The sequence below is a fragment of the Furipterus horrens genome, unplaced genomic scaffold, assembly GCF_987537825.1.
Source record: "Furipterus horrens unplaced genomic scaffold, mFurHor1.1.pri manual_scaffold_6, whole genome shotgun sequence".
Classification (NCBI taxonomy): Eukaryota; Metazoa; Chordata; class Mammalia; order Chiroptera; family Furipteridae; genus Furipterus; species Furipterus horrens.
Genome location: NW_028327176.1, coordinates 16,885,882 through 16,910,289, shown reverse-complemented (window position 1 = coordinate 16,910,289; position 24,408 = coordinate 16,885,882). Strand labels below are relative to the sequence as shown.

Below are 24,408 nucleotides of genomic sequence, written 5' to 3'. Positions count from 1 at the left end.
ATAAGTGAATCTGTATGTTACACATTTTCTACATTTACTGTGAAGCAGGACAACATTAGCTCTATACAGACTGTGAAAACTTAAGAATGAATAATTTAATTCCTATAGTAACCACCAAAAAAAGAGGGGAAGAAATATTTCACTAAAAAGCTAATTGAAAAAAAAAAAAATCCAAGAAGACATACAGATGGCCAACAGATATATGAAAAGATGCTCAACATCACTAGTTATAAGGGAAATGCTAATCAAAATCACAATGAGATACCACTTCATACATGTTAGAATGGCTATTATCAATAAGACAAGAAATAACACATGTTGGTGAGGATGCGAAAAAAAGGGAGCCCTCGTGCACTGTTGGTGGGAATGCAGGCTGGTGCAGCTACTATGAAAAGAAGCATGGAGGTTCCTCAAAAAAATTAAGAATACCCTGGCTGGTGTGGCTCAGTTGGTTGGAGCATTGTAGCCATATCCGAAAGGTTGCGGGTTTGATTCTCAGCCAGGGCACATACCTAGGTTGCAGGTTTAATTCCTGGTTTGTGTGGATACGATCCCTAGTCCAGTAAGGTACAGGAGGCAACCAATTGATGTTTCTCTCTCTCCCTCCCTCTCTCTCCAAAAAAGCAATGAAAAAATGTCCTCAGGTGAGAATTTTTTAAAAAAGTTAAAAAGATTAAGGAATAGACTCTTCCTGAAAGTGGCTAAAGGTGACCTCTAGAACTGGTTAACAATTCACTTGACTCAGAAAGTCCCACAAAAATCATGCAGATCAAGAGGTTGAAATCTTTGTGTTCACTTTAAGAACACTTGTGAAACTGCCCAGGCCATCAAGGTATGCATATCTGAAAAGTCACCAAGTATCTGAAGGACGTCACTACAGAAACAATGTGTGCCATTCCATTGTTACACTGGTGGAGCTGACAGATGTGCTCAGGCCAAACAGTGGGGCTGGACACAAGATCAGTGGCCCAGAAAGAGGGCTGAGTTTTTGCTGCACGTGCTTAAAAATGCAGAGAGTAATGCTGAACTTAAGGGTTTAGATGTAGATTCTCTGGTCATTGAGCTCATCCAGGTGGACAAAGCTCCCAAGATGTGGTGCAGAACTTACAGAGCTCATGGCAGATCAGCCCACATGAGCTCTCCCAGCCACATGAAGATGATCCTTACTGAGAAAAGCAGATTTTTCCTAAACTGGAAGAGGAGGTTGCACAGAAGAATGAGATATCCCAGAAGAAACTAAAGAAACAAAGACTTATGGTCCGGGAATAAATTCAGCATAAAATAAATATTGATAAAAGTAAAAAAGAAAATTAAGAATAGAGTTACCATATGACCCAGAGGTCCCTTTTCTGAGTATCAACCTGAAAAATTTGAGAACACTTATTTGTAAAGATATATGTATCCCTATGTTCATTTCAGCATTATTCACAATAGCCAAGACATGGAAACAAGCTAATTGTCCTTCAACCGCTGATTGGCTAAAGAAGATGGGCTACATATATACAGTGGAATACTACTCAGTCATAAAAGGATAAAATACTGCTATTTGTGACAACATGGATGGATCTTGAGAGTATCATGCTAAGTGAAATAAGACAGAAAGGGACAAGAACCATATTATTTTACTCATATTTGGGATATAAAATAAAAAGCAACAAATGAACAAACAAAACAAGCAAACTAATTCATAGATACCAACAACAGATTGGTGGTTCCCCGAAGGGGGAAAGGGGTCGGGGGGATGAGCGAAAAGGGTAAAGGGGGTCAAGTATATGGTGACAAAGTGATGGAAGGAGACTAGTCTTTGGGTGGTGAGTACACAACGGAGTCTACAGATGTCATATTATCAGGATGCACACCTGAAATTTATATAATGTTATTAACCAATGTTACACCAATAAATTTAATAAAGAAAAAATGCTCAAACTTTACACAAGGTAGCAAATAGAAGAATCAGGGAACAAAAAGAGAGAGAGATGAACAGAAAACAATAAAATAGTAGGTATAGAAAGGAACTTTTTTAACCTGATAAAGCTCATCTATAAAAACCCTATAGCTAACATGTACTTAATGGTGAAAGAACAAAGACTTTCCTTTTAAGATCAGGAACAAAGCAAGGACATCATTTTCACCCCTCCCAGTCAACATAGGACTGGAGGTCCTCGCTGGTGTGTGGTTAGGCACAAAATAAAAAGCATTCAGATTGGAGAGGATTGAATAAAACTGTTTTTTATTTTAACATGTGCATGTACATGGAAAATCTCAAGGAATCTTCAAGAACAACTATGAAAACTCATCCTTCATGCTCAGAAGTGTCCCAGTGTAGTCACCCTACTCAAGAGGGAGCCTTCAGGGTGGGGGGAAAGAAAGTGACTTGAAGTTAGACCCCTTTTCATTCACTTGCTTCTTTCTACCTTCTCATCCACCTACCTCAGACCTTCTAGTCCCTGCTAGTCTCCTTAATTTTCACATTTCTCTATTTTCTTCTCTTCTCTCCTTGTCCCTAGGGAAGAACCCACCCCCACAGACCCAAGTGAGCTTCGATCTCTTGTCCATCCAGGTTACCCCAAGTCATACCTCTGTGGGGCAGAGGAGGAGACAGCCTTCGGGCAGCTATTCAGCCTCCCACAGTGGGTGTTTTGGGCCAGGCCCAGGTCCGGAGTACTCACTGGCTGGCAGGCCCGAGTTCTGGCCACCACTTTGCTGCTTTCTTGTGGCGTGATCTTGGAGCAAAGCATTTCTGCTCTTGGAGTCTTCGTTGCTTTCCTCTGCAAAAGATGGAGATCATACAATGAGATGAACTGTCTCTTCCTGCTGAGAAGTTGTGTCCATCTTTTCTGGCACCATTTCTCTTGGGGTTCAGATCATGGGAAGGGGGATGTCAATCACCTGAGAAGAGAGGATTTTGTGTGCATTTGCATGCATGTGTGCTACTGAGGCCGAGGACTAGTCCATGGAGCCCCTTTAGCTTCTTGATGACCTACGACAGGCCTGAACCAGCCCCCAATCCCCTGCAGAGGCTCTGCAGACAAATTCAGGGGGAAGTCGGTCCTGTGGCCAGGTGGCCAGGTGCAGGCCACCGCAGCTTCTGGGAAGGGCTTCCCAAGAGGAGCTCCGGAGCCCAAGCCAAGAAGGGTTGGAAGGAGGAGGTGAGTAGAACAGAAAAGGAAGAGGACTCCACCCAGGTTACACCTGCACCTCAGTTTCCTCATTTACTGAGCGGGAGCAGTCCTGTCCTGGGTGCTTTGTATTTGTCGGGGCTCGCGGGCTCACAGGACTTGTGAAAATCGGCAAGGGGGCGTTGGAAACTTAGAACATGCTCTACGGTGGGGGCTGAGGTGCCGGCGACAACCAGGGAAGGCAAGTAGGCTGTGTAGTCAAACCTGGTTCAAGTCCCCACTGACACTTGATATCTCTGGAGCCTTAGTTTGCTCGTCGGTAAATGGGGTTTAACGAGGTGGCCTCGCCGGGCTGTGTGACGCTGGACATGACAAACGTCCCAGAGGCAGTGACCGCTGCTGGGATTGCAGTGGCTGAATTCGGGGCAGGAGCCTTGGGAAGCGGAGCAGGATCGGGCGTGGGTGGGCGGCGACTCCCGGAGGCCATGGCACGGGGAACAGCAGAGGCACTGCTCCGCCGGGAAAGAGGGACCCAGACCCACTCGGCGGGGTGGGGGAGACAGATCCCATCTCCCGGCCCGCAGATGCCACTTCGCATCTCGGTTTTCTCTCCAGACTCCCGCCTCGGATTCTCGGTCCCTGGCTGTCACCTGGATGCTCGCGGAGGGGGAGGGCCGTGGGGGCCCGGCGGAGAGGCGGGGCTTGGCGGCGGCTGCCCGCCCGGGGGGTGGGGCGAGGGCGGGGGCCGTGCCCCGCGGGGAGTCCGGCCACGTGATGCCGCTGCCCTGCCGGGCCGCCAGGCGGGGAGCGCCGAGGCGGCCCCAGGAGGTGGCGGCGGGCGCCGGAGCCCGGGCCCTGCTGGACTGGCCGTCGGGGGCCCGGGACGGCGGCCCCGGAGGCGCCCATGCCATGGACAAACTGGCGGCCGGACTGGCCGGCCTGCGCTGGAGCATGGTCGCCTTCCCGCTCGACCTCATCGTCAGCCGCTGCCGCCTGCCAACGCTCGCCTGCCTCGGGCCAGGTACCCGGGGTGCTGGGGAGGGCGACCAGGGGTCCGCAGGGGAACCGGAACGCTCCAGGCAGGTGCTATTGGGGCCGTAGGAGCGGCCCCTGCCGTCCCCAGCTCCGCACGCCCCGCGCAACTGCCGGCGCATCTCCGCGGGAGGCCAGGGGCCCACTGGCTGAGGGTCCGCCTGGTCCTGGGCCCCGCGGACCGGCTCCGGGACAGAAACTAGGACAGGGACTGGGACAGGGCCTGGGACTGAGTTTTCCGGCCCAGCTGGAACCCGGAGCACGGCCGAGCCACTGCGCCCGCCCCGTCGGTGCGCCCCCTTCCCTTGCAGCCCTCAGACCCCCGCCTGGGCTGCGCCCCCTCCGTCCCTTTGTCTCCCACCTCTCATCGCAAACCTCCCGCATCCCTGGGGCCTCGGACTCTGCCTTCCCACCACCGCTGCCCCCCAGCCCCTCTCCGCCCCGCTTGGGACCTTTCTCGCACCCTCCTTTCGCATCCCGGGAGCACCTGTGGCCCTGGGGCGAGCAGGCCACCTCGAGGAGAGGCCCTAATGTGTGAGTCCTCCCTCTGGGCGTGTCCTGGAGCCCCCAGCCTTCCCCCTACATCTTGCCCGGCTTCTCCTTGGGGCCCGGGGGCCAGGGCTGCTCTGGTGATGGAACCTGGTGGCATGGAGGCCCGAGAGGGGACGCCTGGAGGCTGCAAGGAGCGAGAGGAGTGTTTGGGGGCGGGGGGAGGGGGTTGCCTGACTGGGGGAGGGGCAGGAGCAGGGACTGGCAGCTAGGCCGGGGGTTTTGTGTGTGAGAAGAATAGGGGTTTGGCCCGCGTTGGCACACTCGCTTCCCTGAATGCTAATGCGGCCCGGGCCGCAGTCTTGTCTCCTCTCCGCGGGGGCGGCAGCCCCTCCTCTGACCCGCAGCGGGCTGGAGTGGGCACAGTGAGCGGCAGTGGATGGACCCGGGCCGTCGGACAGGGGTGCCCCGCAGCCCAACGACTTGTTCTCCGGATCATCAGCATGTGGTCCCGAGACAGTCCTTGCCGGCAGCAAGGCTGTATGCGTCCGCGTGTGAATGGGATATGCCTGGCCACTTCCCACCCAGCCTCTTGGGTGTCTCTTTTTCCTGCCGAGGGTTCTTTCTGAGCTCCTCAGTATGGTCAGGCCTCCTTTGGGCCCCCTTGATACTTCTGGCACCCTGACTTGTTTCCTACTGTGCGTGGGCACCTGGTATCATGGTTAATGTATTGTCTTCGCACTGGGCTGCAGGCTCCATGAGGGGGCATCCTGCCTGACAAAGATTGTGGTGGGACTGACCCACTGAATGAGCGAATGAGCAACTGGTGTGATGGCCCAGCTGTCTGTGACAGTGGTGGCTGTGGCTGTAGTCGCCTTGAGTGTGAATATGTGATCGAAAGTGTGTCTTGAAGTTTTAAAGGTCCTTGTGTGCTGTATGCATTTGGAAGGGGCCCCTTGGTGGGACCATAGGATTGAGTTGTGTCATTGGAGTGACAAGTCCCTGTCACTGTGGGCCAAGTGGCTGTGCTGGCTCAAAAGTTGGTGACCATGATCCATGGTTCTGGGTGTGCAGAAGGGTGGGCTGGGGCTTAGGAAAGCTTTGAGAGGAGGTTGCAGAGTAGCAGAGCTTCCTCTGCCCCAGGAGAAAGGCTCAGATGCCCTCCATCAACACACACACACACACACACACACACACTCACACACACAGTGGGAGAGTCAGGTCTCCCCACAGTCCTGAACACCTTCCCCAACCCTGCGGCACACCCCCCTCCCAACACACACACACTTCGTGGAGCACCTAGCCATCAGGATAAACCATTTCCCATTTGGCTGGATGGCAGACATTTAGTAAGTTGTGTCTGAGGGGGCTGGGAAGGAGGCATACCCCACCCCCACCCTGCCCACCAGCTGCAGCCAGGAGACAGCTCCACCAGCTTCCTGGAAGCTGGGCCAGTCCCTTCTGCTCCCCTGGAAACCGTTGCTGGGGTTGGAGCCTCCAGGGGCCCAGGCCCCCTTAGCACCTCTGCCCCAGTGCAGCTTCCCCCTGGACTAACACCCCTCCCTGCTTCTAAATCCATCCCCTTCTCCACCAGCCATCACTGTGTTCCCGAGACTGGGATCATGAAGGGCTGACAGAGGGAGGGAAGAAACAGCTTCTCCTTTGAGGAGAAAGCAGAAGACTGCCTGTGGCAGTGGGGAAAAGGCCCGCAGAAGTGACCCAAGAATCAGCTCCTCTGAGCCCTGCCACTCTCCTGGTCCAAGTGACTCATGGCTACAGGGGAGCCCTCACAGCTAGGACCTACAGTGGACAGTCCATTGGGGCACGCTCCATTCCTCCAACAGGACACTTCTTGCCTCTCCTAGGCATTGACTTGGGGGCTGAGAATTCTGCTACTGTGAATTCACATGGTTTCGAGACCCTGCTTACGTGTCTGCTGCTCAGTAAAGTCTCCCTTCCTCACCACACCCTCAACTAGTTTGCGGTTCCCCTCTGTGGCCCAGCCACCCTCCAATTGGTGCTCCACACTTGGCCTGTATTCTTTGTTCACATCTTTTTCCACGTCCCCATGGGTGTAAGGAGTCCTGACGGGTAGGGACTGGCCTCATCTGCTAGGAGGCCCTGGCCCCAGCACAGAGCCTGGGACAGCAGGCAGGCCAACCAAATGATGAATGAAGGACAGCGGCTGCTGGTTGCTAGGGCCCTGTCAGGAGCCTGAGCATTGAGAGTGGGGCTTGACTCAGCCCTAAGGCTATAGCTGGCTGGCTGATTGTCCCTAGAGCATTGCTGACCTGGACAGAGATCATGGGGAGCTGTCCCCGGGAAGGGTCTTAGTGAGAAAGTGAGGAGGTCGCCCTGCCTTTTCTTTCTGCCCCTCCTCATGTTCTCTTTTTCTTTCCTTCCTCTGCCATCCTTCTTTCCCTTACCAGGGGAGTATGCTGAGGGCGTCAGTGAGCGAGACATCCTGCTCATTCACTCCTGCCGTCAGTGGACAACGGTGACAGCCCACACCCTGGAGGAAGGCCATTATGTCATCGGGCCCAAGATTGATATCCCCCTGCAGTACCCAGGTGTGCCAGCCAGGGACAGGTGGTGTAAAGCTGGTGGGGATGGTAGGCTGGAGGGTGGGGGTAGCGAAGGCATGGGGGAAGCTGTGGGGTAAAGGAGGACAGGCTGGCGGGGTGGCGATTAGGGTTAGGGTTAGGGTTAGGGTCAGGGTTAGGGTTAGAGTTTGGGCCCAGTGGTTTTCATACTCTTATGTGGAGCCTCCGGTTTCTGATTGTAAACGTTTGATTCACATTATATTTTAAAATAGACGTAAAACTGGTTTAAAAAATACCCACACTCTTAAACTGCTACAAATCCGACCTAAACCCTAACTGGAGACCTTTGGTGTGTACCTTGAGCCTCTTCATTAACCTGCTTTTGTACAGGCCCTCGAGGAGAACACCTGCCAGCATCTTCTCATTTCTGTGCAACCAAAGCACTTCAAACACAAAGAGATGCTCAGGCTGATGATCTGGCTGCACCTGTCAGCTTTAATCTTTTAGTATTCTTTTTTTTTCTTTTTCTATTGAATTTATTCGGGTGACATTGATTAAAGCTAATCTTGTTTTTCCCAATTTTAATGGTAAACTCATTGTTTTCATTGGTTGACTTTATAATTGAATGTTAAACTTTTATACTTTTCAATAAGATTACATGAATGAACTTCCACTTTGATGTGTTATATATGATGTTGGCATCCTACATAAGATTTTGTTTAAAGAAAGAGAACGTACAGCCCTTTCATTTTACACGTGATGAAACAGGCCCTGCATACCTAAGAAGCGAAGTAAGTTGCCTGGGGTCACACAGCCAGAAGGTGGCAGAGCAGGGGTCAGGACCCAGGTCCCCTGCCTCCTGGGCTGCTGTTTGCTGCACTACACCAGGAAGGCAGGGTTGTCATCTCCTGTGTGGGAGTCTGGTAGGCTCATCCCAGAGGCACCCCCATGGGAGTCCAGGATCCCACGGTGCTCCAGACTCTGGGCTGAACTTTTTCATCGTTTTATTGTCACACAAACCTGTGAGGAAGTCTCATCAACTCCATTTGACTCACAAGAAACAGCCCTCAGGATTCAGTAACTTGCCCAGTTCTGGGTTTTAACTGCTACACCCCCCCACCCCCAGCTGCCAACAAAGGTTGGGAACCTTTTGAGCTGGGAAGGCTCACGGTCCCTTCCTCACAGGTACCACTGTTCTCCCTCTGGCCCTACCTGAGTCGCCCCTGAGCCCTTGGAAAGGAATCAGGCCTCTACATGCTTCTGCTCTTCCCAATAATCTGCCCTTTACAACACCCCATTTAAAAGGTTAGGAAAGTCTCAAGTGTCTTTCTGACCTGGTCCTGGGCCTGAAGTGGTGAGGGGACCTGATGGAGCTAGGGACTTCCTGGCTTGAGTATCTGCCATTGGTCAAGGGAGAGGTCCCACGTCTTCTTCTTGGGATAAAAACGCAAAGATTAGAAATAGTCCTCATTGGCTGAAATGTGACTTAAAGGACTGTGTCCTCTTATTTTGTGTCATTAAAAATCTGGGACACCAAGGCACAGAGCCTTCTAGGGAACTGTGGGTCTGGGGGCTCCTAGTGCTTTGGTTGCTCCCTGAGCGCACGTGTGGGGCGTGGTCATGGGGTGACAGCTGGCTGCAGGGACGCTGCAGCCCAACTCCACCTTTCTGGTGGACTGGCCTGCGCCGCTGGGGGAGGGGCGGTCGAGGCCCCCTGTGGGGGAGGGGCTGGCTGGCTGGTGGGTTGAGGAGGAAGCTGAGTGTACAGCTTGGCGTTGGTTTCTCTTTATGAATTAATAATCATGAGGGTGAGCAGGGGCGGCCGGCTGTGGACAGCAGAGAGAGCTGGGCGGAAGGCGGAAAGGGGAGGAGGGCGGCGGACCCGGGTCTTCAGGCTACCCACTGCCCAGGGAATGGGGACAGCTGGCTCCTCAGAGAGGGCCCTGTGCCGGTCCTGCGCGGGCCAGGCCGCTGGCTTTCCCCGTGGTGGCTGAGGGCCCTGCAGAGCCCTGGCAAACGCACCCTGGGAGCTAAGTAGCATGCTTCCATTCTACAGATGGGAAAGCTGAAGCCCAGAGAGATTCACTGATTTGCTCAAGGTCATACAGCTGGTTGGTGGCAGAGCTGGAACTCCACCTGGTCTGTCCTGACTCCATACTCCGTGCATTTACCTACCATTCTTTATAGAGTGTCTGCCACGGGTCAGGTGCTGGGAAGAGGGGTGAAAGACAAGCCTCTTTCAGGCTGGAAGGGACCCCAGGCCATTGCAGTTGTGTTCTGGGCAAGAAGTGCAGGGAGGAGGGGTGGGCTGGGGTTAGGCAGGTCCCTGGAGTCGCGGGGACCTCGGGTCTCACGTAGGGGGAGGCCGGAGAGGAAGCTGCCCCTGGCGGGGCTGCAGGGGGAGGAAAAGCCTTCCAGGGCCTGGAGCATCACTCCCGCGAGGTCTCCCTTCCTTCCCCCCCGGCAGTAATGACCGGTGCTGGGCTCCAGGCTGCAGCGGAGGGGGCAGTGCTGGCTACCATGGTTACATTGATCTCCCTACCACATCCTCCCCTGGCTCCAGCCCTGTCTTGGCTCCCGCTCTCCCCACAGGGGGGCAGCGGACATTTCTCCCTCTTTGGCCGCTTGTGGTTGGGGCATTTGTGTTCGGATGTGGGGGAGGTGGGGTGGGGGAGGGGCACTGTTGGATGGTGGAAGACCCTGATTCCTGCCCACTGACCCCAGACCACTGCTCCTTGCCAGGGCCTCTCCCCAGTTTGTCCCTCTGCCCTCTAGGGTCTCTTCCCACCAGGGCCTCAGGGTGGGTAGGGCAAGATGAGGGACTCTCCTCCCAGCTTTCTCCTGGGCATCTACTCTTCTTTTTCTTGGTCTTCATATCTCTTCCTGCTCCTAGATGTTGATGCTGCAGGCTCTGCCCTTGGCTCTCAGCTCTTCATACCCTGCACTGGGGGGAAGGGTGGGTCTCAGCCTTGGGTTCTGGCTGGGTTTGGGGGCTCCAGAAACCCCTGGCACTGTATACAGAATGGTATGTATTCATGCTAGGAGTACACTATGGGCATTTTTCTGGGAGGAGAGTCCCCAAAGGGTTAAGACCCTCTCTTCCTCTTCTGTGAGCCGTCCCACCCACCTCTGTGGGCTGGTGACCTTCAGTCTGTGTCTCTGACCAGGCTGCCCCAGCCCCGGCCCCACAGTCTGTTTATTCTGGGTTTCCAGGTTTGCTTAACAGCTCTCCTGGCTCCATTTCTGGGTCCCTTCCTTCCCACCAGCCCCTAGCCAGGCACCCTGGTCTGATGAGTCTCCTTCCACAGGCCTCTTGGCACTTGGAGCCTTTTGTAGCCCAGCTGCTGTCTACCTCACCTCCTGTCATCCTTCTGCTCACCTGCCACCCTCAGGGTGCTCACTGTTTGGGGCAGGCAGACTGCTTTTGTGATTCTGTTTTTGTTCATTCTCTTCCCCGTGGACTGTCATTTTGTGAAGCTTCATTCTTAAGGTCCCTTTTAATGGCCAGGCAGCTTTCCCCTGACCCAGAGGTCCCCTAGCTCTTTTTTCAGTCTTTTGTAGTGCTTGTCACTTCCTGCCATCATTGGGTGCTCACTGTCACATCTAACACACCTGGAAATCATGGAGAGCTGACTGTGTTTTGCCCAGATTTGCCACCTCTGACCTCTGTGGGGCCTAGCCCAGTGTCTGGCACAGAGCAGGTGCTTCATAAATGTTTGTGGAGTGAATAAATGAATGGACTATGACTGAAGCAACCACCAAGAGGGCTACAGGAGTGAGTCACCTTGTCTTCCCTCAGCCTGTTGCCGCCTCACATACACAAGACTCTTCCTTCTGTCTCAGGCCTGAGAAGAAGCCATCTGTCCAGATCCAGGGTGGTTCACAGCCTATCCCTGTGCTCATGTAGTGGGCATGTAACATGTGTGTGGCCAGGGAGGTGAGACAGTTACACAAAGGTGTCAGCCTTACGGGTTCTCGTTGTTCTTTAAAGTCCGAGTCTGCTGGAGGCATCTGCTGAGCAAGCCAAAGTACATAGCCCTAGACTGCAAGTTGGGAAGGCCTCATCTGTGGGAGGTGGCTTTGCTGGGCTCAGATCAGAGGCCTCTGGGACAGGTGAGCTGAATGTTGGATGAGGGCAGGTTCTGGGAACAGAACTTGGGGCAGCGTGGCTCTCCCTGGGGCTCCAAGGCCTGGAGCTGGGCCCTGGTCTGCCCAATGTATCAGTGCGCATCAGCAACCTGAGGTAGATGTACAGTATGCGAGGTCCAGGTGGGACCCAGATTCATCTGTCCCCACCTTCTCAGATGAGGACTCAGAGGCCCAAAGAGAGGAAGGGACTTGTCTAGGGTCATAGCAAATCAGAGTGGGGCTGGGACCGAGCTAGGAGCCAGTATCCCCAATGCCATGGTGATGCTTGGTCAGAGGCCAGCTCTGTGTCCAAGTATTTGAGTTCCAGTTTGCACTTGGGTTTCTCTGGGAAGGCAGTTGCCAGCTTGATCACACACCCACAGCTCTCCTCAGAGAGAGGACTGTGTGCCAGTTGTTAGGGATCTGTGCCCACCTCCTGATGAGGCTTGAGCCAGCTGACCAGCTCCTTTCATCCCATGCTGCTGCAAGCCTGCCCTTCTGCCTGCCTGTGTTCCAGAGGGGCTGGCTGAGATGAGGTGAGCAACAAGTAGGGGCCACGAGGTCTTATGGGATGCAGGCCGGGATCCCAGCAAGCAGGCTCACCCTAGCAGCCTGCATTTCCTCCTGTGCAGGGAAGTTCAAGCTCCTGGAACAGGCCCGGGATGTGCGAGAGCCAGTGAGGTACTTCAGCAGTGTGGAGGAGGTGGCCAGCGTCTTCCCTGACCGCATCTTTGTCATGGAAGCCATCACCTTCAGTGTCAAGGTCAGTATTTCTGGCACCAGGCATTGTGTCCCCATGCAGCCACTTCCCTTCAGAGTAACTCTGACCCTGCTGGAGGATTGCGTTAGGGTCCAGGAGGTAGAAGATATCACATTGTGACTTCTAACAGCCCCTTGAGGGCCTTTGGCAAAATCAGGCCATGACAGATGAGCTGGGTATTATGACCCACTGGGCCAAAGAACTTCCTGCAAAAGGTGGTGAAGCGGGAGAAAGTGGTGGATTATCATGCCCTAACTTAGAGACCTTTCAGGGAAGCCTGTTCTAGTTATCCACCAGTCAGTGGGATGGTTGTGGGGGAGGGTGGGGGCAGAATGCAAACAGTCCTCCACTTGTGTACAATAGCTCTTTACAAACCCTTTTCTTATCCATCAATTCAATTCTCAGTACCCTTGTTGAATGGATGGAGTATTATTATCATCCAAATTATAGAGATAATGATAAAACTTGTCATTTATTGAATATTTTCCAAGTATGTTACTATACATATAGTCTAATCCTTAGAGCAACTCTTTCAAGTGTTATTAGATGAGGTAACTAAGGCCCCCAGAGGTAATTCAGTTAAGTTTGCACAGCCATTATGTGGACTCTCAAGGATGGAACGTGGGTTGCTGACCTTGCACCTCCCAGTCAAGAGCTTTTGATCTGGTCTCAGCCCCGAGGCTGCCCTCCTGGATTCTGGAGGTCCTCACAGGGCTGGCTTTCCTGGGGCCCTGGCTGAGGCCTCGCCATTTCTGGGATCCCCAGGTGGTGTCGGGAGAGTTCAGCGAGGACAGTGAGGTGTACAACTTCACACTGCACGCGGGCGATGAGCTCACTCTCATGGGCCAAGCAGAGATCCTGTGCGCCAAGACCACCAAGGAGCGCTCGCGCTTCACCACCCTGTTGCGCAAGCTGGGCCGGACCGGGGCACTGGCCGGGGTGGGCGGGCCGGGGGGCGCAGGGGCCGCGGGCGGGGGCGCCCGGCCCATCAAAGGCAAGATGCCTTGCCTCATCTGCATGAACCACCGCACCAACGAGAGTCTGAGCCTGCCCTTCCAGTGCCAGGGCCGCTTCAGCACACGCAGCCCGCTGGAGCTGCAGATGCAGGAGGGCGAGCACACGGTGCGCGCCATCATCGAGCGTGTGCGGCTCCCGGTGAACGTGCTGGTGCCCAGCCGGCCGCCGCGCAACCCCTACGACCTGCACCCAGTGCGGGAGGGCCACTGCTACAAGCTGGTTAGCATCATCTCCAAGACCGTGGTGCTGGGGCTGGCGCTGCGCCGCGAAGGCCCGGCGCCACTGCACTTCCTGCTGCTCACAGACACGCCGCGCTTTGCGCTGCCGCAGGGCCTGCTGGCCGGGGACCCGCGCGTGGAGCGCCTGGTGCGCGACAGCGCCTCTTACTGCCGAGAGCGCTTCGATCCCGACGAGTACTCCACCGCGGTGCGCGAGGCACCCGCCGAGCTGGCTGAGGACTGCGCCAGCCCGCGCCGCGCGCACCTCTGCCTGCCCGCACCCCAGCGAGCCCTCGGGCCCGGCCGAGCCCCTAGCCCGCCCGCCGACGGCGACCAGGAGTACGTGAGCCCCGACTGGGCTGCCGTTCCCGAACCCGCAGCCTCGCCCGCCGAGATCCCTTACGAGGAGCTGTGGGCGCACCAGGCGGCCGAGGGCCTCTCTGAGGGCAGGACCCGACCGCCCCCGGGGCCCGACCTCATCTCCTTCGGGGCCACGGGGCCACCACGCCTGGAGCCTGAGATGCAGCCGCCTCCTGTGCCTCCCAAATCCGAGGCTGTGAGTGGACGCAGTTGAGGGGCGAAGGGTGAAGGGCAGGGACCAGCCAGGAGGCTCCATTTGGGCCTAAAAAGTGTATTTTCCTGGGCATCCAACCTTTGGAGTGTGCGACAGAGGGTGGCCAATATGTAGGGGAAGAAAAGAAAAAGGGGAAAGGTCGCAAGAGCACTTGTCGGGATACCAGGGAGGGTAGCGCTGGGAGTTGTGGGACAGGGATGGCAGTAGGGCGCTAGCCACAGAAAACTTGTGATGAGTCTAGCACAGCGTTACCCAGAGGTTCCACAGAACAGCCACAGAAGTTTCTGTGGTGAAATAAGTTCGGAAGAGGTGGGTGGGACTTTCAGCCCTCCGCCCCTCTTGGCTTTGGGGTTACCGAGCAAGGGCTCTGAGCAGCCCTGCACCAAGCAAACCTGTTTATCCGTGTTTCATGCAGAACTTTGCAACCGTAGTCGTCCACAGAACACGGGCAATACCTATTAACATCCCACAGAGTCCACTTTGAGTATTTGACCTGTAAGGAAGGGATCCAGTTGGCAGATACTTTCATTCGGTGCCCCTCCCCATGCAATTCCCCTCCCCCCACATTTTTTAACAATTGTTTTTTAACTTACTTTTCTACATTCTTGCCTTACATTCATGATGGATTTCGAAGGCAGTAGGAGACTGTATGTGTTGTGGGCTCCTGACGAGTGAAACAGGCTAGAGAGAGAAGGGTGGCTGGGTGGGCAGCTGGTGAGGTGGGTGTAAGGTAAGGCAGCCTCTTTGCCAGGTGGGGCGGAGTGTCAGCCTCAGGGACGCTGGGAAGGGGAACATGAGTGGCAGCTGCCTGGGGCCAGATGGAGTCATGGCCCTCTGTTTGCAGGTAAAGGAGGAATGTCGCCTGCTCAACGCCCCACCTGTTCCTCCCCGGGGTGGCAGTGGCAGTGGCCGGCTCTCTGGCAGCCCCCCGGTGCCCCCACGCTTCCCCAAGCTCCAGCCTGTCCACTCGCCGAGCTCCAGCCTCTCTTATTACTCCTCTGGCCTCCAGGATGGGTGAGCCCTTCCTTCTCTTGGTCCTGGGGTCTCCTCTGGTGGACAGAGGCAGGGGAGAGCAGGGAGGGAGTCAGTGCTGAAGAGGAGGAAGACTGCAGTCTGGGGTCCAGGGGGTGCAAGTCCCTGAGCAGTACCTGGCACTGAGGCCTGGGGTTTGGGGGGGGTGGTTCTGAGGCCCAGTCACTTCCTCTCCACTGTCCTGCGTCAGGTTGTTTCTTTCCTCAATGTGAGGTCTGGATGGGAACATTGCACTGGTTCCTTTCAGACTGGAACTCTGCCACAGGATGAAGTATTCCTTGCTCTTTAAAATTTTTTATGTAATTCAGTTTCATTTACTCTTTCTTGGGCTGGGGGTGCCTGAAGAAAGACTACAGCAATTCCAGAGGGTCTCGGGCCTCGAGGGCTGGGGTCGGACCAGGGTCGCTGGGGTCAGAGTGGCAGCTCCGGGACGTGGCAGAGCGGAGGTGTGCGGTGTTGCGCGTGTGACCCTGTCACATCTCCCCCTTGCCCTGTCTTACCCTTCCATCTGTGTCTGTTTCCCTGCCCACAGGACGGGTTCCCGCAGCGGCAGCGGCTCCCCGTCACCAGATGCCTACTCTCTCTATTGCTACCCATGCACCTGGGGAGACTGCAAAGTGGGCGAGTCCTCTGGCCGCCCACCCTCCGGACCCCTGCCCTCCACCATGCAGCCCAGCCAGGCCTCACGGGCCCTTGCAGAGCCCCTGAGCAGTCGAGCGGCCTCCCTCTTGGGGGCCGACACCCCTGTCAAGACCTACCACGGCTGCCCACCACTTTTCAAGCCCTCTCAGCCCCAGAAACGCTTTGCTCCGTTTGGAGCTCTCAACCCCTTCTCCGGGCCTGCCCACCCCTCAGGCCCTTCAGCAGCCTCTTCTGGGCCCACAAGCACTTCAGGGGCCGTGGCTACCTCCAGCGCTGCGTACTCCCCAGGCCCGGGTTCGCCAGGCCAGGCCTATTCAGCGGCTTCCACCTCCTCCTGTCCCACCTCCTCTTCCTCTTCCCCTGAGTGGCAGGAACCAGCCCTGGAGCCCTTTGACCCCTTTGAGCTGGGGCAGGGTGCTTCTCCGGAGCCTGAGGTGCTGCGCTGTCAGGAGCCCAGAGCTGTGGGGGTACCTGGGCCTGGACCCTGCCTTTCACCACTTGGACCCCCCAAGGTTTTTGAGCCTGAAGGTTTAGTGCTGCGGCAGGTCCCCACTCCATTGTCACCAGCAGCCCTGAAGGGGTCTAAGGCAGGTGGAGCACGACTCCTTAACCAAGGGCGCCTAGAAGGGCCTCTTGCCAGCCCCCGGGAGGGAGCCCCAGGCTGGGGAGGCCGGGATGCTTCCTGGCAGCCGCCTGCTGACCTGTCTGCACTGTCGCTGGAGGAGGTCTCTCGCAGTCTGCGCTTCATCGGGCTCTCAGAGGACGTGGTGAGCTTCTTCGCCCGAGAACGCATCGATGGCAGCATCTTTGTGCAGCTCAGTGAGGACATCCTGGCAGACGATTTCCGCCTCACCAAACTTCAGGTCAAGAAGATCATGCAGTTCATCAAAGGCTGGCGGCCCAAGATCTGACCTTCCCAGCTGTAGCTGCTCAGCTGGGATGCTGGCAGCGAGGCCTGGGGCCAGCCACGGGTCTGCAGGGGGACAGCACTCCCAGAGGCAGGTCCTGCCTGCAGGGACAATCTTTGCTGAGACTGAGGATGCTAGGTAGCCACTCTGTGAATCCAGGGGAGACACATGTGGAAATGGGGTCCTCTGGGGCCAGACCCCAGCATGGGAATGGCTTGCCTTTGAGTGTGCAGAGTCTGCGAGGAGAAGACAGGAGGCCCCAGGGTGCACCTGGACCTGGTGGGCCATTTGCTGCGATTCCCATGGTGCAGTCAGAAGATGGCCTTCATTGTGACCTAATGCCTTCCCACACCTGCTACAGAGCTTCACAGGCACCTTGCATTTCTTAAGTGTGTAGTTTCAGGTTAGAGACCTGGCAGGTGGTCTGTAATTTAAGCACAAATTCCTCAAGTGCCCTCTGTCCTCTGTGCTCTGGCGACTTTTGGCCTAAGCTGCCCCAGGGTCGGGGTGCCAATTTTGGGACCTCTGCCATGTCCTTCCCACCCCACTCTGCTCTACCATGAGTAGGTCCCTGGCCCTGGGCACAAGTGGATCAAGTACAAGCTCTTCCCACTGCGCTCCACCTCTGGGCTCCGGTGCGCGGGTGATAACTTCAGAAGAGCACAGCTCTGCGTCTCATGCTGTTATCCAGTTAGGGAGGCAGATGCTCCCCTGATGTCCTGGATCCCCTGAGCTCAGTGCAACTCCCCCTCCATCCTGCCGGGTTGGGCCAGTCTTCGAAGACTAACTCTAAGAACAGCTTGATTTGAGTCAGCTGCTCCTTGATTCGAGTGGCAAATGGCTTCTAATCATTCCCACCTGCACCCATCCCCCGATTCGGGCGAACACCTGGCGTCCTTCCCTGGCTTCCTGCCACTGGTGCACAGGGGGATGGGTGGGAGAGAGAAAGCACAGTGGCTTAGGGAAACCTGCCTTTTCTCTCCTGGGGCTCAGTCCTCCTGCACCTGCTCATGTGCCTCAGAGCACGTCTCGGTGCCCTGGATCTCGAGCATGGTCATCTACTTGGCACCTAGAGCAGGTTGGCCGTTGTGTACAACTACCTGTCCCCCCAGACCTTCAGGTCTCACATGCCCAGGACCACGTGAGTTCTCATGTGCACTAGTGCCAGGCTGCAGCGGTAGCAGCCTTCTCTTCTGCCTTAGCCAGCTGACTGAGATATTTATTTCCTCTTTCTGTCTCAACTGTAGCAAAGCCATGCTGGTGCTTATGCCTCGAGCGGGCTGCCCCAGCTCTGAGCGAGGGGAGTCAGGGAACAGCACAGAAACTGACGCTGAGACATTTAGTTTCCTTGCCCATCACTTAGTGAATCCTCAAGGACTAGTGAAATAAATGCTAGACCGCTGAAGAACAGTGCGAGTGGAACTGCTTTCTTCTGGAGAAACAGTGGACATGCCTCCAGCAGGAGAGGACTTGGGAATGGTTTGTGCACGTGGCCCATTCATACGTTCCCCCCAGGCAGCTGGCAGGGCAGGCCAATTCCCTGCACAAAGCCCCTCACCAGCTCTTGCCCAAGCTCTTAATTCCCACCGGTTTCCATGGGATTCAAACCTACCTAGTGCTGCTGAGTGGAAAGACCAGACTTCAAAGCTCCACGCCACCAGCCAGGGCTCAAGTTCAACTTCCTGTGCTGACTAAACGCCTGCCTTAGGCTCCCAGGGCCCCACATCGGCCATGGTGTAGAGGATCAGTTCTCTGCCTCTACCAGTCATCTGAAAACCCCAACTCAGAGATGACTTGGTTTTAGAGCCTGGCTTCCTAGCACCCAACCGTCAGTGTTTTGTGTGGCCAGAGTTAAAGGTCGTCGCCTGCCAGTCCCAATGACAGAACTGGACCAGGCAATATTTGAAGTACTTGCAGCTGGTACAGAGGCAGGAGGAATTGGTAGCATCTCCAAGTTGAGAAGGCACAATGATGGGACTTGAATTAACAATTCTGTACACACTCAGTGTGAATCCTTGTGCCAGATCGAGTTAAGAGCCCAACGCTATTTACCCAGACTGGGCACTGCTTCTGCCAGAACACACTTAGGAACTTTGCACACCAGAGGGCAGGGAAGAGTGAGTGTCCAGCAGGGGCGGGTTTGATATCCCCTGTAGGCTCCCATGGGTGGCCTCTGATCCCTGTGAAGGCATTCTCCATGCTCTGGGGCAGCTGTGGGGTGTACTGACCAGGGAAGTGTTCTCTCCTCTGATTAGTTCCAATCTTCCCACCAACACCCTGAGGAGCATGTGTGGATGTGTCGCACCAGGGAAAAAGCTGGGTAAAGTGAGGCGATGCAGTTCAGAGAAAGAAGTCCTTTCTAGCCTGGTCTTCCCTGCCTATCATGCTTCTGCTGCTCTGGGTAGCCAGGGCCAGCTCCCCACTACAAGCAGAAGCCCAGCCAAAGCATTTCAGTACAGTCAGGTATAAAAGGCCTCATGATACCCACCTCTCATCAGTCTCTCTCTCTCTCTCTCCAGGTGAACTCTTGACACTTCTTTTTCCAAACACACAGGGCTTTTGTCCAGCTCACTCCTTGAAGGAGGGGTTTAAACCAGAAGGGCAAAGCCAGAAGGAAAGGAACAAGCAGGCAGGGAGGCTGATAAATAAGTTTGGTTTTTATTGTTATCCTGTGTTTGGCTGAGCGCATAACTGCCCTCAACACCGCGGGCCACCACTGGCCTGGGAGGAACAGCCACTTTGGGTCTTGAGGCGAATAGATTTACAAGGACAGTGGGTTCCATGTTCCAACAGGGAGTATAAGCACAGCCAGACTTCACCAGGAGGGACAAACAGTCACAGTTGAAGGCACTTTAATCAAGGCACACACCCAATGCCAGAGTTTGTTTTCCTTCTGGTTACTGAAAACCTAGACGCCCCTCTGTTGGAGAACCAGCGCTGCCAGCAGTTGGGTTAGTGTGGGAGGGCCCGCTCACTGGTAAAATTTCTTGTTAGGGCTGTTAGCGTGATCAATCAGCAGTTGGCACGGGGTGAACTGGTTCCCATAGGCGGACTCATACTTCCTGAGCCGGTCCACGATCTTCTGAGCGCCATACAGATCCACGAAGCGGAAGGGCCCTGAGGGAGAAACAGGACTCAGTTGAAGGAGACAGCCACAAGAGCTCTAGGATAAAGCGAGCTACCTTCCCAGCTTGTAAGACCAACCTCCAAGACAGGGGGGGAAACCGAGTCCAAAGACTGCTCCGATGTCTCCCTCTGCAGGTGTGGCCAAGATCCCTTCCTGCAGGCACAGGGCAGCCTCATTCACGAATCTGGTCACCAGGCGGTACTGGATATCTTCGTCAGAGGAGCTGTAAACAGGGAGAGATATTCAGGTGGAGGAGGAGGAAGAGGAGGGGAGGGTTGTGGGAGCCACACACGAACGAGGGCCAGCCTCCAACTCTAAAGAAGGTGCAGCTGGGACGCCAGCCTTTTCCTTGGCTGACTGGCTAGAAACTGAGCTATCTGCCCTGATTAGCCAGAAACTAAGCACCCAGAACAGGGTCTGCAACAGCGTAGAATGAGTATCCCTTGACATCAGCCTGAAGGGGCCTGGGATAATGGTTTTTCAAGCTGCTCTCTGGGACCATCAGCGGGAAGGCTGGAGCAGGGGCCTTCCCAAGGCTTGGCTGCAGTTCTCCCCGGGTGATGGCAGAGAACGAGATGCTGCACCGAAGGGCCAAAGTACATAGCACTGTGCCAGTATCAGGAGTGTTCTGGGTCAGGCAAGATGATCATAACAGATGGAAGAGGGACTGAGCAGCTCTGGGCTGATGAGGAATGTTTCCATGCTATAAGCCACTCAAATTGACTTACACATCAGGCTTAGGAGGCACCTGAAGACTTGCCAAAACACTATCCATGTCAGAATTCAAGTTCTTATTCTTCACACCCTCCTGGTAGACGTAAAAGCCCTTCCCAGATTTGCGACCTAAAAGCAGCAGGAAAAGATAGAGTTAAAAATTTGCAGAGCCTGGGCCTGAGAAGTTACTTCTTTGCTAGTCCGCTATAAAGTTTCTACCTATCTTTGGTATTTCTGAATTTGTATATCTAGCTAACCCTAGAAATCTAGTGTTTGTCAGAAGAGTTCACAGAGGAGGACAAAAGACCTTATGTTTCTTAGAAATCTGTGTAGCTGTATGGGGAAGGCCAGCTGGGTGAGTTTTAACACCCAGACATGCGACCCCAGGCCCTAGCACCGATTCTGCTGCTCCTTTGCCAAAAGAGAAAGCCACCTCTCTGGGGGCCTCAGCTGTGTACTCACTGTGTAGAGGTTTACGTTCTCCACACAGGTGGCCAGACAACCTGGTAAAACCTGGCTGCAAGCTTGCTAGTGCAGGAGCACAGATGCAGGAGAGGCCTTGGGCAGGAGAAAGTGCCTGTCTGTCTGGTGTAACTTGGCCAGGTAGTGGCAGAGCTTCAGGAATCCCAAGTTCTGCCCTTTGTCCATCGTCTACAGGCCCAGACTAAGGAGAGGTTGTCAGGATGGCATTTTTGAAATCCCCTGTGACAGTGGGCTCTATGTTTAGGAAACACACACGGGCCTTCTGTAATTCTGGTCTCAAGAAACTGCTCAGAACTTTATGATCAATGGTGCTAGTTACAGCTCTTGGAGGCTACTCACCTAGGAAGCCCTTGGACACCATCTGTTTCAGTAGTTCTAGGCTTCCACCTCCAAATCTCTCCCCAAAGGCTTTGCCTAGATCCTCTGCTACGTGCTTGGCCACGTCCACACCAACTTCATCCACCAGTGTGGCAGCACCCACAGGAAAGCCAAAGCTTGTGGTCAGGGAATCGAGCTTCTTAGGGTCAACTCCTTCCTGAATGAGAAGGGAAGCAGGGACCTCAGGGGAAGGCCATCCCTGATCCCCCACAAGGGCTCTTTGTGCTCGCCTTCAGAAATGGCCCTTGTGCAGCGCCCACTTCTCTTCTGGGTGCCCCGTGGCCAAGGCCCAGGACTGGCACTGTTTCACTTAGGCAAACACAGGTGCAGGAGCCACAGGGCAGAGCCTGTGCCTTCCCTAGCCTACAGCACTTTAAGGACTGGAGGTGAACAAATATTCCATTTCCTTGTTGTCTGCAATTCTGAATCTCCATAGCAACAAGATTCGATGGCAGATAGGGCTGGCCTCCATGACTGAGAGAAGAGACATTACCAAGGAGCAGTGCCACAGAGTCTTAAGTGCCTGGTGAATGACCTGCGCGGCCACTGGATGGGGGGCCGGCCTGCGCAGAAGCAGATGTGACACCAGTCAGAGCAGGGGGGCCCTGTCCTGGGTGGTCCCTGCCTTGAAGGGGATGCAGAAACAGCACAGAAGAGCACACTGGGAGGCCTTTGGCCTCGTGGAGCAGAGAGGAAGCTAAGGGAGCAGAGCTCAGCTTCTGCTGCCCACGACTCCCCGCCACCTACAGAAAGAGAGGGCACCGCAGGGCCGTCCTGGAGAAGAGTCTGGAGTTAGTGTATTAGAAGGAAGCTGGGGCCTCATCTTGCCATGACCAGTGTGGAAGACTGGTTTAAGGGGTGAAATACACCTCAAACATTCCAAGAACCATACCAACCTGGAGAATTCGGATGACTTCAGACATCATGGGCGCGAGACACCTCGTGGTGTAGAAGCCAGGTCCATCCTGCCAAGGGAGAGAACATGAGCTTGGTGGCCCCTCTGTGGTGGGAACTACGTGAGTCTGAAAGCAGTCCTCCCTTCCCCAGGTATCATTTCAAAGTTTGAGGTGATTGTAACCTCAATCAGGATCCTTAATATGAGGTTGCAAGGGGAGCCGCAGCCAGGCAGCATGGCTTGAATCCAAGAGCACAGCACAGTTTTGTGGTTGCCTGGAAGGTCTGGAATGGCCGGGGGAACCTGCCACACCCCACACTCCCCACGCTGCCCATGAGTCGGTGGTACAGTCGGCACCACTATTCATTTTGGAGGCATATCAAAAGGGGAAGGCACATGAAAAGTTGGTGTGTCTGCCCCAGATGAGTTATAAACAAGCCTGGAGGTACATGGAGCCGTAATAAGACTTCTCCAAATCTGCCTTCTGTACACAGCTCCTCACCTTAACCACAATGATGACCTTCCCCTGCCTGAGGCCGACGGCGACGGCGGAAGCAGTTGTGTCCTTAGAAGTTTTGTCGGTCGTGATAATCTCCAGCAGCTGCATCTTGTCCACAGGAGAGAAGTAGTGCATGCCAATCACCTGGCAAGGGGAGCAAAAAGCCAGCAGGTTTAACGCCGAGGACGCTTCACAGCGTTCCTTTCTGCTGGGAAAGGACTGGCGAGAAGGGCACCTGGGATATAGGAACACTGTTTGCTATAGTCAAGTAGTTCGGTTCCACGGTTCTCTGATCAAAAGTTCAGCACCAGAGAGAGCTTACTGGGCTCCTCTTCCGTCTGTTTCCAGGGCTTTTCACTAAGGGCAATGGATCCTACCAACAACTACAGGCCAGATTAGACTTATCCGGGAAGAGTGAAGGTTGCACCCATGCGAATGATGCTGATGCTTTAGGTGAGAGGGTCCGCCTTGTGGGGGTGGGGGTGGAGCAGACGAAGGGGCAGGCGGAAGCCATCAGACCTGGACACACGAAAGTGGTCACCTTACTTGTGCCCCTTTGGCCTTCCTTGTATGTGAACGATATAAGGCCAGCAGGTGATGACAGTTATCCAAGAACGCTGCAGGCCAGATGGTAAGGTGTGATGCTTGTCTGTCCCACTCCACAGGGGAGAGTGAGGCTGGCACCCAGGGAATGACACAGGTCTCCTGCTGATCCCAACTGCTGCAGAGGCGCTTCGAGTGATGAGACATGGCCAGGCTGCCCACCTGCCTTTGTACTGCTTTTGTCTTCCCTAGTGTCACATTATCAGCTGCTACTTCTCCCTGTGACCTTTCCCTGCCATCACTGAGCCTGCCTCTACCAGCAATAGCCAGCTATTAAAATAGGAATAAAGGGGCTTTTGTGTTTTTAGTACATGGATTGCATGTTAACCTTTTCAAATCCTTAAAGTCTTTTCTACTTCCTGCCTGCTTTTGGCTGGTTCTGGTTAGATGAGGCCAACTAGACCCCCCTGAGAGGTGAGGGGTCTTATTTTTCCTTGAGCGTTTTTATTTTCCCTTGATTACTTTGGTGGACAGCAGAAGCCCAAAATGAGCCTAGGCCTCATTTCAAATAGCTGAAAGTGCATCCACGCCCACCCGTTCATGCCCTCGGTCAGAGGTCGAAGCGGCCCCACAGCGGGAGACATCCCACTATTTGCCCTGACCCTTCAATCCCGAGTCTGGAATTGGAACCAAGCAGTCACCAGAGTCTGCTATGCAGGTGAAGTGATATTCTGAAGCATCCCTTCTTAGGGCTTATCTTCCAATATCTAATTGTAATAAATGTAGGTTTCATAGTCTAAACCTGCATAATAAGTTATTAGGGATGCAAATCACCTATAAAGGTACTTTTAGCTATACTCCACCTGTTCCTGCATTGCACACTGGACATGGTACTAGCTGTTTTTGGGAACACATTGTGACCCCCACCTACTCCATAATCCACACCAGTCCCTTCTCATGTTCTAAGCCTTCGTCAGTGGGTCTGAAGCTGTAAAACATTTCAGGGGTCTTCTCTCTTCAGAATTTACCTTCTCAGGTCTTTTGCTGACAGCAGCAATTTCATTGATTGGGAGAGCTGATGTGTTACTGGCAAAGACACAATGATCTGGACTCACCTGCAGAGGAAAGGCATTTAAGAATGTGTCAGGTAGGCCTGGAAGATGACTCAAGTCCAAAGTAAAGCTAATGAGTGACACTTGGGCCCAGCCCATCCCCTCATCCAGAACTGCTCAGAGAGCAGACACCATCCAGCTGACATTTATGATCACCTAGGGCAGCTGTGCTGGGGAATGTGATGGTCTTGTTCT

The 24,408-nt window shown here is 54.6% G+C and overlaps 2 protein-coding genes across 2 annotated transcripts in view; one reads left to right on the top strand and one right to left on the bottom strand.

The window, feature by feature from the left end:
• Nucleotides 1-3,953: 3,953 nt before the first annotated feature.
• GAREM2 (GRB2 associated regulator of MAPK1 subtype 2) lies at nt 3,954-17,939 on the top strand. The gene is made up of 6 exons (XM_090281068.1): nt 3,954-4,140; nt 7,070-7,210; nt 11,944-12,074; nt 12,837-13,862; nt 14,725-14,894; nt 15,445-17,939. Exons 1-6 carry the CDS (start codon nt 4,029-4,031, stop codon nt 16,463-16,465), a joined length of 2,601 nt encoding a protein of 866 aa, XP_090137194.1. The 5' UTR covers nt 3,954-4,028; the 3' UTR covers nt 16,466-17,939.
• Nucleotides 17,940-19,098: 1,159 nt separating this feature from the next.
• Nucleotides 19,099-24,408, bottom strand: part of HADHA (hydroxyacyl-CoA dehydrogenase trifunctional multienzyme complex subunit alpha) — a 45,796-nt gene continuing 40,486 nt past the window's right edge. Inside the window, exons 14-20 of the mRNA XM_090281069.1 lie at nt 24,130-24,216; nt 22,562-22,702; nt 22,061-22,129; nt 21,126-21,321; nt 20,318-20,432; nt 19,667-19,812; nt 19,099-19,579 (exon numbers count right to left, since the gene is read on the bottom strand). Of these exons, the coding sequence (XP_090137195.1) occupies nt 19,434-19,579; nt 19,667-19,812; nt 20,318-20,432; nt 21,126-21,321; nt 22,061-22,129; nt 22,562-22,702; nt 24,130-24,216 (900 nt within the window). The 3' untranslated portion in view covers nt 19,099-19,433. The remainder of the gene's footprint in view (nt 19,580-19,666; nt 19,813-20,317; nt 20,433-21,125; nt 21,322-22,060; nt 22,130-22,561; nt 22,703-24,129; nt 24,217-24,408) is intronic.

Excerpts from the sequence above, each read along its gene's own strand:
- GAREM2 (XM_090281068.1), top strand. The coding sequence starts at position 4,029 with ATGGACAAACTGGCGGCCGGACTGGCCGGCCTGCGCTGGAGCATGGTC. Across the intron at positions 12,075-12,836 it reads CCATCACCTTCAGTGTCAAG|GTGGTGTCGGGAGAGTTCAG; the intron begins GTCAGTATTTCT and ends TGGGATCCCCAG. Across the intron at positions 13,863-14,724 it reads TGCCTCCCAAATCCGAGGCT|GTAAAGGAGGAATGTCGCCT; the intron begins GTGAGTGGACGC and ends CTCTGTTTGCAG.